Raw genomic sequence first — 11,871 nt, forward strand, 5'->3', positions numbered from 1 at the left:
GGCGTGGCACCTATTGTAGATGTCACTGTAGCAGATCTGGTGTAGGGACACACGTCATGATTATTAGTATATGTCCAATTAGCTTTGTTCCAAGGCCCAAAAAGACTAGATGTACAAGTGTATACACATATGTAGAAAACCCTTCCAAGTAGAGGGAAAGTAAATATACATCTAATAACGATGTCCCCAATCAGCCGCCCATGTTGAATCCTTGACCGTCTTTGTATGGTGTGGGAGACCGGGTGCCGGAAGGCCGTTCGCTCAAATGAGTCTGCCTTGTGGCGATCCGAGTGGTCCGCTTTCAGCCTGGCTTGTCCAAGTGACGATCGCTCAATCGGACTTGTTTAAAATTAAAAAAATAATACTATATCAAGCTACTGTTTAACATTGTTAGAATATTTTTGTAAATATTCTAAAGCATGTATCATTTTTATAAAGAAATAAAATGATTATTTTAAAACACCTTGGGAGAATTCACTAGTTGTATCATCAAGATTTATAGAAAAAATCTCATGGAACTCTATAAAGTATAAACATGATGAAAGTTCTGAAAAAATTTACTTAGAACAAAATTAAACTAATTATAATTCGGAGGGTATATATAAATGCTTCACGTTCAAAAAAAATTAAAATAAAAGAAGTAGAAACTAACGGGAAAGGAAAAACAAACAAACAAACAAACATGCTTGAGCCTGTTGCCTCCAGGCGCCGACTGGCCCACCTATGGCTACATGCTGCACTGCCCAGGTAGTTAACCAAACACACCCGAAATACCAACATAGATAACATCACTTTATTTGAATTTTGAACGCTGTCATCAGTACACATATACGTGCAGCAACAACTATTATACAGTGTTGCAAATTTACAGTACAAAATATACAATAAATCAATGATCAATTTACAAATACATCACCTACCAAGAAAGAGAATGACGAAAAAAAATCAATTCCATCCAAAGAATCCTTGTTATCAAAATTCCAAAATCAAAGGGGGGCAAACCAAACCATTTGCTTTGTAACAAAAGGATTTATACGTGCTGTACATATATACACCTAGCACCAGCAGCAGGCCCTTGCCGTTGCCTTAGCACCATTGCATCTAGACTACGAGTCTAGGAGAGTTCTTCGCTGGACTGGGCCCCTTTGGCGACCTTGACGAACACGTCCTCCATGGTGGTGTCCGCGAGGCCCCAGGCCTGGACCTCCACCCTCTTCTTGAAGCTCTCCACGGCCATGAACACATCTGAGATCCTCGCTTCCTGCTTCGGCAGCTCGTACTTCTGTGTCCCAGACAGATGGTACACCTTCCTGGAGCTTGGTGAGAGCTTGCGCACCAGATTTTCGACCTCTTGTTCGAACTCGGGCAGTGTTGTCATCGTCAGCACATAGTACCCTCCGTATCTAGCTATGAGCTGCCACATGATTCTGTATGTCAATCTCCGTTTGAACAGAGCTGTTGCAACCATAATTAAGAAGTATATATAATGTTGTGGTATGGGAATACCTCTTTGGGCGTGCCTATGCACTGGAGGCTTCCATCGACCATGATGCACAGTCTATCACAAAGAGTTTCGGCTTCTTCCATGGAATGCGCTGCAAAGGTGCACAAAAATAAGTACAAAAATCTGTGGTCAATATTAAAACAGGAGAGCAAACTATGGACAAGCAAAAGCTATGGAATGATCAAAGTTTTCTTGTCTGAACATTACTGGTGAGAATGATTGCTCTATCCTGCTTTGCTTGCTTCACAGCGCTCCAGAGACTCTTCCTAGAAGCTGGGTCTAATCCAGTGCTTGGCTCATCCATGTACACGACCTGAGGCACAATTAGGAAGTGTCAGAAGTCCCTACATGTATCTTTATGGAAATGTGAGATTCTGTATAAAGTAGTACTTTAGCATCTCCGATCAATGAGATGGCGACACTAAGGCGCCTCCTCATGCCACCACTGTACTTCTTCACTTGCTTATCAGGAGCACCCCCATGAAGCAAATTTACACTCCTTAAAGACTCATCAACAGCCTGCAAACATTGTCATTGCTGTAAATTTCTTCTCAAAGCTGAAGCTTCACCAAAGAAAAGTACATAACTGTTTCACATAATCCAATAGGAGAATGTAAACAGAACAACAATTTCACAACATCCAAAGAAAACTAATTGGTTTCATGTAAAATGTTATATGCTATTTTATTATCAAATTATGTGGTACTTCCTTTGTTCCAAAATGTAAGGTATTTAAGTTTTGTCCTATGCCAAACTTCTCTAACGTTGGCCAAGTTCATAAAAAATATATTAACATCCACAATACCAAATAAATGCACCGTCAAGATGCAAGTCTCTCTCAACTCACTGTTGATGCTAGAGCACTCAAGAACACAGTAGGATTGGTGCTGCAAGACTGCGGCTTTTGTGTTTATGTTGCCTAGCAAAGAGTTTACATGGTCAGCAAGCCATAAGTCCATACAAAACCGGCCAAAGTGGTCCTATTCTCTAGCTCACGACACCACTACGCAACTGACCCACTAGCTCTACTTCCTGAAGACCAGGACAAGTAACCAACTGCTAACAAACCTGAACAGAAACAACTGAATGACTTTGAAGCAACTGAAAGACTAAAGGACTCTAACAGACTCAACAGTAAGCTAGTAGAATGTGCAGGGAATACTTCCATCACAAGACATATTTTATCGTGGATTTAATGAAACTAATTTGATGTTGTAGATGGTGTGCATTTTTCTATAAACTTGGTCTAAATAGAGAAATTTGACTTAGGAAATTGAAACACCTGACATTTGAAACAGAGGGAGTAAGCAATTGATATACATGTGAACATGTGATTACTTACGAGATCCAAAGACGAACCACTAAGGCCCTTCAGTTGGCCATAAAACTGGAGATGTTCCCTGCCAGTTAGCGTCTCCCAAAGCATACTGCATTCAAATAAAGACAGCATTGTTTAAATTGATTCTTTTTTTTTTGTCCCGGACAAAAATATTACTCAGAACATTTCAGCAATAAAGAAGTGCATATCCTACTCATTCTGTGGGCAAACTCCCATGCTGCTGTATATCTTTTCCATGTCATTTTGTATGCTCAAACCCCGTACAAATGCGTTTCCTGATGTTGGCTTTACAAACCCAATCATCTGGCAGGCACAAGAAGGATGGATCAACACCACAATGGATTTGCTATGGTACTTCTTAATAACTGTGGACCGTCCAATTTAGTAGATCATGATGGTTTTGATCACTTATTACCTCCTAATCCTAGGAGGTAATTAGAGAAATATATATTTATATATCTTTTATTCTGGAAAACAGTGAAGATAATTAGGAAACATAGGCAAAATAACTTGGAATTATATCTAAGATGCATGTGGTCAAAGATCCCAACGTGTAACCTTTTTTCCCAACAAATATAACTCTTCCTATTGTGTTCTTTTGTTGGAACATAACTCTTCCTTGCAATGTTTTTGTTTGAACTTGACATATGTAATGTATTTGTTTGAACGTGGCATAGGTAATTTTTCTTTTCATGAATAATGTGTCAGACAAAGGCGACACTTAGAGGTGGGCATGCTAATGTGACTTATTGTAATAGATGCATGACATTTTATTTATCATTTTTCTAATGTGAACAAAGGTAAACATGTGTGAAACAACTTTTTTTTGAGAGAAATGTGTGAAACAACTTTGGAAAAATAATGTTTGTAATCATAACGTTGTGATTTCCTTTTTAAAAGGATGGCTCTATACTTTTTGAAAGTGTAATTTGGATGAATTATGCAATACTATCCCATTTATGATTTAGCTACCGTAGAAGACAGCAATGAAGAGATAATCATGCAAGATAGAAGAAAACATCTGGTTTGTTGCCGTATGGATTAGGTGCCGTAACTGTGTGCATGCTCCAGTAACCATTACGGCAAGGAAGGTAGGGGATGGCCCAAGATAGCCGTGCCTTTTATCTTTTTTCCTGATTTTTAATTATTTTTTATAGTTTAATCTCTATAAATCTGGTTGCTCATAAGAGATGTTGGACAGCGGATCGCTTAGCTCGCCGGGGTCTCCCTCACCCTGAGCGCTGTCCTTTGTGTGACCAAGCAGCAGAAACCATTGATCATCTCCTCATTCTCTGTGTCTTCACAAGAGAATTCTGGTTCAGTTTCTTGTCACAAGTTGGCCTGCAGTCCCTCTCCCCTCAGCCCACTGATCTCTCATTTTTTGATTGGTGGGATAGAGTGAGTAATGCTTCTAGTGACATAATTTTGCAAGGAATCAATTCTCTCATAATTCTTGGGGCATGGACTATATGGACTCATTGCAACAGGTGTGTTTTCGATGGAGCAGCCCCTGATATTGCAAGAGCCCTGATCATTGCTGGAGAAGAGCGAAAACTTTGGTCGATGGCTGGGGCTCGAGGAATTTCCCTCTTGACTGCCCCCCATTCAGAAAGTTAGGTTCCTAGTGCTGGTGTTGGTCACCCTTTGATTCAGACATGGGCGTGCTTGTATCCTAAGGATCAGAGAGTTTGGTGGAGTTTGGCATGAGTTGGTGTGAGTGTGAGGGCTTGCCTTTTTGGCTGGCCTGGGGTGTGTTGTATGGGTTCTTTCCCATTTTTACTTCTTAGTACGACGATGCGCAGCTCTCCTGCGTTTTTCGAAAAAAAAATCTTTTCTATAAATCAAGAACTGTGATTTATTCATGCTCTTACCTCCTATGGGGAAACCGGAGTACCATAGCAAGGCCCACACCACAATATGGGTTGGGAAAAAAAGACAAGTCATTTGATAGTCTTCATTGTGAGATTTGAGGAGCTTGTGGTTCAAGAAAGGCTAAATTTCGTGGCAATGTGTGGCTCAAAGAAAATATAGAAGATTGCGAAGAAAAATACTAGGATGAATTAAATTCTAACTAATCTGTTTTAAACAAAAATAAAGCATGTGAAAAGAGTGGACTAGAAATTATTCTATTATTCACAATCAATAGAGCTTAGATAAAGTGTATCATGTAGAGGGATATGATGACAAACCATGCTAATAAAAGAGCTTTTTCCAGCTCCATTAGGACCAAGAATACCAAGGCACTCTCCATAAGGCAAAGCAAGTGATACACCTTGAACCGCAAACTTATCAGGGTTACCATCTTTTCCATGATATACTTTTTTTAGGTCATCACAGACAACAGCATAGCCACTAGTTTGTTGCTGTAGCACTTGATCAACAGTCTCTCTCTGAGGCACAAATAAAGTAGTACGGTGACATCTGAGACTCAGATTTGCTCACAAATGATATCAATGAAGTTGCAGACTAAATTTTATTCATAGGAAAAATATATATAGTTATTTAGAGTAGTTCTTTTTAAAACAAACCAGGCAGAAGAGCTGCCGATTATATTGAAAAGGAGATAACTTAGACTAAGCAAATACAACAAAGCAACAAAAGTTATTAGAGTAGTGATAGATATAAAAAAATAATTCAATAGCCAAATCCAAAAATTTTAAAGTACACCTAAACAATACTGGGAGGTGGAAAATTTTTAAAGGGGAAAAATGGCTACATAATAAGAAACTTACTTCTTTGATAATATCTAGCTTCTCCATCTCTATGTGAACATCCTTATCAGCTATGTCATTAACAGTTATCCTTCTTGAAGTGGGGTCCTTCTTTAGGAGATGTTTGATTATAGAAAGGAGACTAGATCTGTGTCCAACTGAAGAAGCATGGTCGAAATAATATGCAACAGGAAGCAAAACCAACCATTCTAAAATAATAATGATTAACACATCTCTCATTCCATTCGTGTGGTCATTTAAATCACTCCATCGCATGCCAGGGCTTCCTGTTTCTGAAGATCTAACAGCATACTGGCCAAGCTCATATAGTCCTCGATATAAAGAAAATGCAGGTATTATCTCCAGAACTGTAATCCAGTGTCCTGTAATAGCATGGAACAAATATTATGCTATAATTTTAGATTGATCCATCAAAGAACCACACCTGAAACATTTTGGAGAGGAGCAGGAAATGCAGCATCTACTTTCTTATTATTCATTCATGATTGTGAATTTTACACAAAAAGAGACTGTAGTATTTTAAAGTGATCACTAAACTTACTTGGGAATTTTCCCCCTTCAATAAAATTGCGAATAAGATATCCTGCCATCAGCCCTGACCCAAATATGTACAGGTACGCAAATGCTGATAGCAATAAGATAACAAACAAAAAAACATCACATATCTTCCATAACTGAACAAATTGGTATGAACACAGAAATAAAATGGTGCAGTTTTGTTATACCTTGAGCAGTGTTAACTTTCCAAAAGAATGATGAAGCTAGGAAGGCCAATACAATCTGCAGATTAATGAAGCTGAAAAAGAAAACAAACTGTATACTGTAGTCGTTTATCTTGAAAAAGTTCACACCTGCAAAGTAACAGCTGAATTAGATAAACAGCTTCAAACAAAGTACATTTTTGTTAAGATGATCATTGTTGGATATCCTACCTATGACGGATCCGAAAATGACAAATACAATCAGATACAATGTGGAGAAAATAAGGAAGTACATATAGTATATAATCCAGTAAGGGCCATCCCCAAGTCCATGCATTTTCATCATTGTTCGGAGCTTGTGTTGCTTCTCATATACAAGGTAGGTCAGCATAACCTGAATTGTAGTTCGAGTATTTTTGTTATTGAAATCATGAATGGAGTTTAAAAGTTTTTGTGATGCACATTGGTATTCTGTGTATATAATATGTTACTCACAGAAAGAAACCAACTCCAATAACATCATACCGGAAAAAGCAAGACAACAACCCATTCGAAAAATAGTGGACCGGCGACAGCAGAAAAATCAAATGTCAGACGGGTGGCTTGCTTAGGCATTTCTTTTGTGAAGTCGAGCAACATATTTATGCCTGAACCTCGAATAAGTTGGAGATAGGCATTTGATACCTGAACAGATGTCAAGATAATGTGTTGTTATTTGAGGGTAACTGACTGTATAGGTTCTTTGATTGCATTGAAAAATGAGCAAGTAAGAGTAATAATGTATCTTTGTTTTTAAAAGGTGAAATCATTCTAGCAATAATGAGATTAGTTCCATAATTAAAAATGTTAAACAGAAGATAAACTTATAACTGAAGCACACACAAAAGCAAATGACCCTACTAATATATGTTAAAAAATATTAAAAACTATATATGGCTGTGCATGCTCATCAATTCATCCTTCAGCAGTTTTCCCTTTCCGGTAGCCCTGAAATGTTTCCTCATTAATTGTTGCTGAACTGTTCCGCCACAAGGGTAAACCTTGAACACATTTTATCTCTGCCAAAAATAAGTTGTTCAAGTTTGAAATGCTTGTAAACAAAATATCCCCAACAAGACAAGAAGCATGTAAGTATGACAATAAGAGGATGAAAAACACTCTGGAATGAAGAAAAATCAATGATAATTATGAGAAGACAATGCTGGAAATTGCATGGCCCAGGACTCAGGATAAGGATTTTTTTCTCAAACTATGCAGGAGAGCTATGTATCATTTCCTTAAGAGAGAAACAGTACAATGAACTGTGTTTGAAAAAAAATGGACTTGAACAAGAGTTCTGATGCTTCTAGATTTCCCATGAAACTAGGATAATGAGGGAATTCAGCCCCTTCCTCAACTCCTTTGGCACTCTTACGGAATAATCAATTTTTTGCCTTTTTTTTATACACTCTGCCAACTAGTAAGGCCCATGGCAAGGAGGTTGGTCCACTTATTTCTTAGGGGCCACTATTAAACTAAAAGACAAGGAAAGAATACAATACCTTTCTGGGCATTAACAGAACCGACGGTAATTGGGATTGTAACTGAAGCACTGGACTTGCATTGTGGTTGAAGAACATATATAGGTCGAGCCGAGATAAAAGCAGGTTCAACAAATCCTGTAGAAGATCCTGGTACATCTGTACCCTGGATTTATATATTAGAAAGTTTTTTTTTTATTTTCATTCTTGGCAAAGCATTGATAGAAGTACTAGCACAGAGATTTCAACTTACAAGCAAAAGACTTGATATGCTTGTGTAATCAGAAATATTTAAAAGCGGTGAGCTTGTGAACAGGTTCTGCATGATACCTGACAAACAAAGGGGTAAAGTTGAGCAGTTGACTCTTTGAGGAACATGCTTAATAACTAAGAATCCTGTATTAACTGTATTTGGGGAATAAAAGAAGATGGTACAAACTGCTTACTATTAGATAGAGTCCTGTTTGCTCCAGCAAAGGGTATACTGACAGCGCATGATTGTGTCTTTCTACATGATTCGTCAGGGAAGCCTGTAAACAAGCCAGAGGAATCCTGCACAGCGCGATACTCTGGGAGGGGTACTTGCACGAGAGAAGGCCATTTTGGAGGATTTGGAATGGGGCAACTAGGTGCCTGATCCAGTGTAGAGTACTGAATTCCACACATATTTTGGCAAGGGCCTGTGCCGTTGACATCAATGCACTTGCAACCACACCTGTATTTTGGCTTATCTAGAAAATTGTTGATGACTCTTTGAAGAACGCTGATTATGAGACAGAGATATATGGGAACTATGATTAACCGAATGGTTCCCTTCCTATTACGTTTCTGCAAGATGACAAGAAATGGAGCAACACCTGTTAGTTTGACTCATACAACCAGTATATAATTAAAGAACTATGGAAAATGCCACTTTGTCATTAATAAACCTGGAAAGGTCGCGAAAAAACATCATTAGAGTAGAAACTTCAGCGCAAGTGGCATTGCTACGTCTTTTGATGTTTAGAAACAAATTTTCATATATTGTGGACAACGATCTCAATTCTTTCCATTTTGACTTACAACAAGTTCCAATCAACATTGAGAACTTGTTTGGTTAGGCAGGAATTCGATCAGAACCCTCTGGATTGGCAGGGAAATCAGTAGATTTTTCATTCTACCTAGAAGTGTTTAGGCCCCATCCCCGTCCTCCCAATCCCTCAACTGCCAAAAGGGCAATTGACCGCAAATATGCCCAAGAATTCAACAGTGGCAGAAACTAAGGACATAAGTTGTCAAAATTATGGAATAATTATGCGGCCCTTCATTCAAAGAGGCACATCTGCACAAAGGTGCAATTAGCCCTTGCCCTTACAATACAATACATCACCGTAAGTTCATAAGTACTAACACAATGCTGTTTTGTTTTTCTTTTATTTTGCAAGGAAGATTAAGCAGTACTTTGTGAAAAGGGAATAAGTGGTCACTTCAACCCATGACTTCCTGCAGCACACGACCAAAAGAACATTCTGTAATGATTGTGATCCATAGAAGTCTCTTCCTCAACAGCAAGACAATGAAAGTTGAAACCACATGCCCATTTGGCAAGTAAAAGTCTCTCTCTTTTTTTTCAGAAAATAGAAACTTCCGGCCTCTGTAGCCACACGTAGCTAAGAGTTCTGTACTATTGCAAAGTCAATAGCCTGTAGTAGCAGTAGCACTCAACCCGAAACGGGAAGCCAATTGGTTTTGGTTAATCCAATTATATTACCAAAAAGAGAGAGCACCAGAGAAAAAAAAAAACTGAGGGAAATGCCAGAGCCCAGGGAGCGATTGGGGATCAGACAGACCTGGAAGATGAGGTTTTTGCGCAGGAGAGCATTGGTCTGCGACGCGAAGCTCGGCGGCCTTGGCACAGCCACAGCCGCCGCCCGCGCCGCAGCAGTGGGCGGCTCCATGGCGCTCCGGCAGTTCTTGGTTCGTCGCTGTTGTTTCCTTCTCTCTGCGTGGAATTTTTTTTTCCCTTTGAAGGCCTCTCTCCGTGTACTCGATGGAGGAGGAAGTGGGAGCAACTATTATTAGCCGTTAAGATCATCACTCATCAGAAGAAGGGGGAAATTTATAGAGGCGAATGGACGAGAGATGCTGCGTCCGGCGTCCCGCCATAGAGGAAATTTTTTACAATTTTCGGGTCAAACTCTGCTGCTCTTCTACCTTAACCATTTCGGTTTCTTTGTTTTCCTCGAAATAACCATTCTGGTTTCCTGGTGTTGTTAGATGGTGGAAACAATTTGCCAACTTACGAAATCGTGTCAAACGCGCGCGAAAAATTTCCGCATTTTGAAAGTTGCAGTTTTTTGGTTAATTATTATTATTATATTACTATTATTACCTGCTCAGCCCTAGCGTGTTAGGCTTACCAGCGAGCGCTGTAGCAAAGGGCCTGGCAGACGCTTTCTACACGCATCTCATGTGTAACACCGGATTTACTTTTGAAATATTCAGATGTAACAGTTGCAACATACGAAAGATGATAGATAAAACACTTGAAACATGTATTTGAAACATTTGCAAAAACACATGAAAACACTTGAAAACCATTGCAAATATATACAACATCTAGATGAAACACTTGCAACAGACGTATGCAACACATGAAATATTAAAACATACGCTTGCAACATGCAAGTATATGTAACATCGAGATCTACTTTTATAATATCTAAATGAAAACACTTGCAACATATGTCTAATACAAATGAAACATTTAGAACATACACTTAAAACATACGTGCATAGCCATTGCAACATGTGCAACATCCCGATCTACTTTTGCAACACCGATACGAAACACTTGTAATATATCTCTGAAACATATATTTGCAACATGCTCTTTCGCAACATCTTCTTTCTGCTTCGGAATGGAGGCTTGTCGGCTCGTGGAGTTCACCGGTGTAGAGCTTGCTGGTGGCACGGAGCTCGTCGCTCCGGTGGAGAAGACCGCGATAAGTCCGGTGAAAAAGACCCCGACAGATCTGGCACGAGCTATCACCGCTCCGGTGGAGCCGCGCTTTGGAGAAGGCCGTGGCGGACGAGAGACACGACGGAGATTGAGGAAGGCAGGTAGCCGCGGTGGGCTGGAGGTGCGATGGAGATGGAGGAAGGCGGGCGGGTGCGCTCGGGCGTGGTGAAGATGTCGGCCGGCGGACACTCGGTTGTCGTGGAGAACGACGAGGCGACACAACAGTGCGGTCATGGTGCTGCGGAACGGAAGCGTCCGAGTCTTAAGCCTTCGGGGAACGGAAGCGTCAGAATATTCAAGAGGATACGATTGTCGCGGCCCGCATACAGGAGCAGACAATCAGACGCCCTCAAAGTTGCTGATAGGTGTTGAGATTGGCTTTGGGGCGAAGCAACCGATCGAGTGTCCACGTGGCCACGTGGGACGGGTTTTCATTTGAGATTTGACGTCTCTAAAAGTCAACACGATGCTGCATGATTCCGCAGCTTGTAGCTATAAAAACATAAAAAATGAATTGAATTTTGGAAGCTGCTGTGGTATCCCATTAATTTTGTAAAAAAATGAATTGAATTTACACAGCTGTTTCGCTTAAAAAACATAAAAAATGATGTCATTGTAAAATTCTGAGATTACAGAGTGGATTAAAGAAGTTGTTGTGGTATCCCAGTAATTCGGAGAGCTATCTATTCTAGAGATTCTCTCAATTGTGCTTTCTAGAGATTCATTTTACAAAATCTCTTGGAGTTGCTCTAAAAATGAATTGAATTTTGTAAAATAAGCGAAACACCTGTGTAGCAAATAGCGAAACTAGCTTCTCCTAATTGAATTTTGTACTAGAAGCAGTTGCATCTAAAGATTTTTGGATTTGGCATGCATTCTTTGTCATGCCAGGTTCGCACAATGACATTAATGTTCTTCAAAGATCTCCTATATTTGCAAGGCTGGCTCAAGGTGAAGGTCCACAGGTTAATTATATACTATTAATGGGAATGAATATACGATAGGTTATTATCTTGCGGATGGCATTTATCCATCATGGCCACATTTGTGAAGACCATACCAGAGCTGAGAGGT

The 11,871-nt window shown here is 39.6% G+C and overlaps 1 protein-coding gene across 1 annotated transcript; it reads right to left on the minus strand.

Moving 5' to 3' along the window:
- Nucleotides 1-797: 797 nt before the first annotated feature.
- On the minus strand, nt 798-9,842 carry LOC136520942 (ABC transporter A family member 7-like). The gene is made up of 16 exons (XM_066514633.1): nt 9,626-9,842; nt 8,243-8,624; nt 8,050-8,126; nt 7,818-7,955; nt 6,802-6,960; nt 6,508-6,670; nt 6,301-6,426; nt 6,117-6,200; nt 5,576-5,937; nt 5,033-5,233; nt 3,037-3,146; nt 2,847-2,931; nt 1,895-2,023; nt 1,712-1,817; nt 1,507-1,595; nt 798-1,414 (listed from the first exon to the last, which is right to left on the minus strand). The coding sequence occupies exons 1-16, from the start codon at nt 9,731-9,733 to the stop codon at nt 1,115-1,117; spliced, it is 2,619 nt and encodes an 872-aa protein (XP_066370730.1). The 5' UTR covers nt 9,734-9,842; the 3' UTR covers nt 798-1,114.
- Between the last annotated feature and the right edge of the window lie 2,029 nt (nt 9,843-11,871).

This window comes from Miscanthus floridulus, chromosome 18 (assembly GCF_019320115.1).
Source record: "Miscanthus floridulus cultivar M001 chromosome 18, ASM1932011v1, whole genome shotgun sequence".
NCBI classification, from domain to species: domain Eukaryota; kingdom Viridiplantae; phylum Streptophyta; class Magnoliopsida; order Poales; family Poaceae; genus Miscanthus; species Miscanthus floridulus.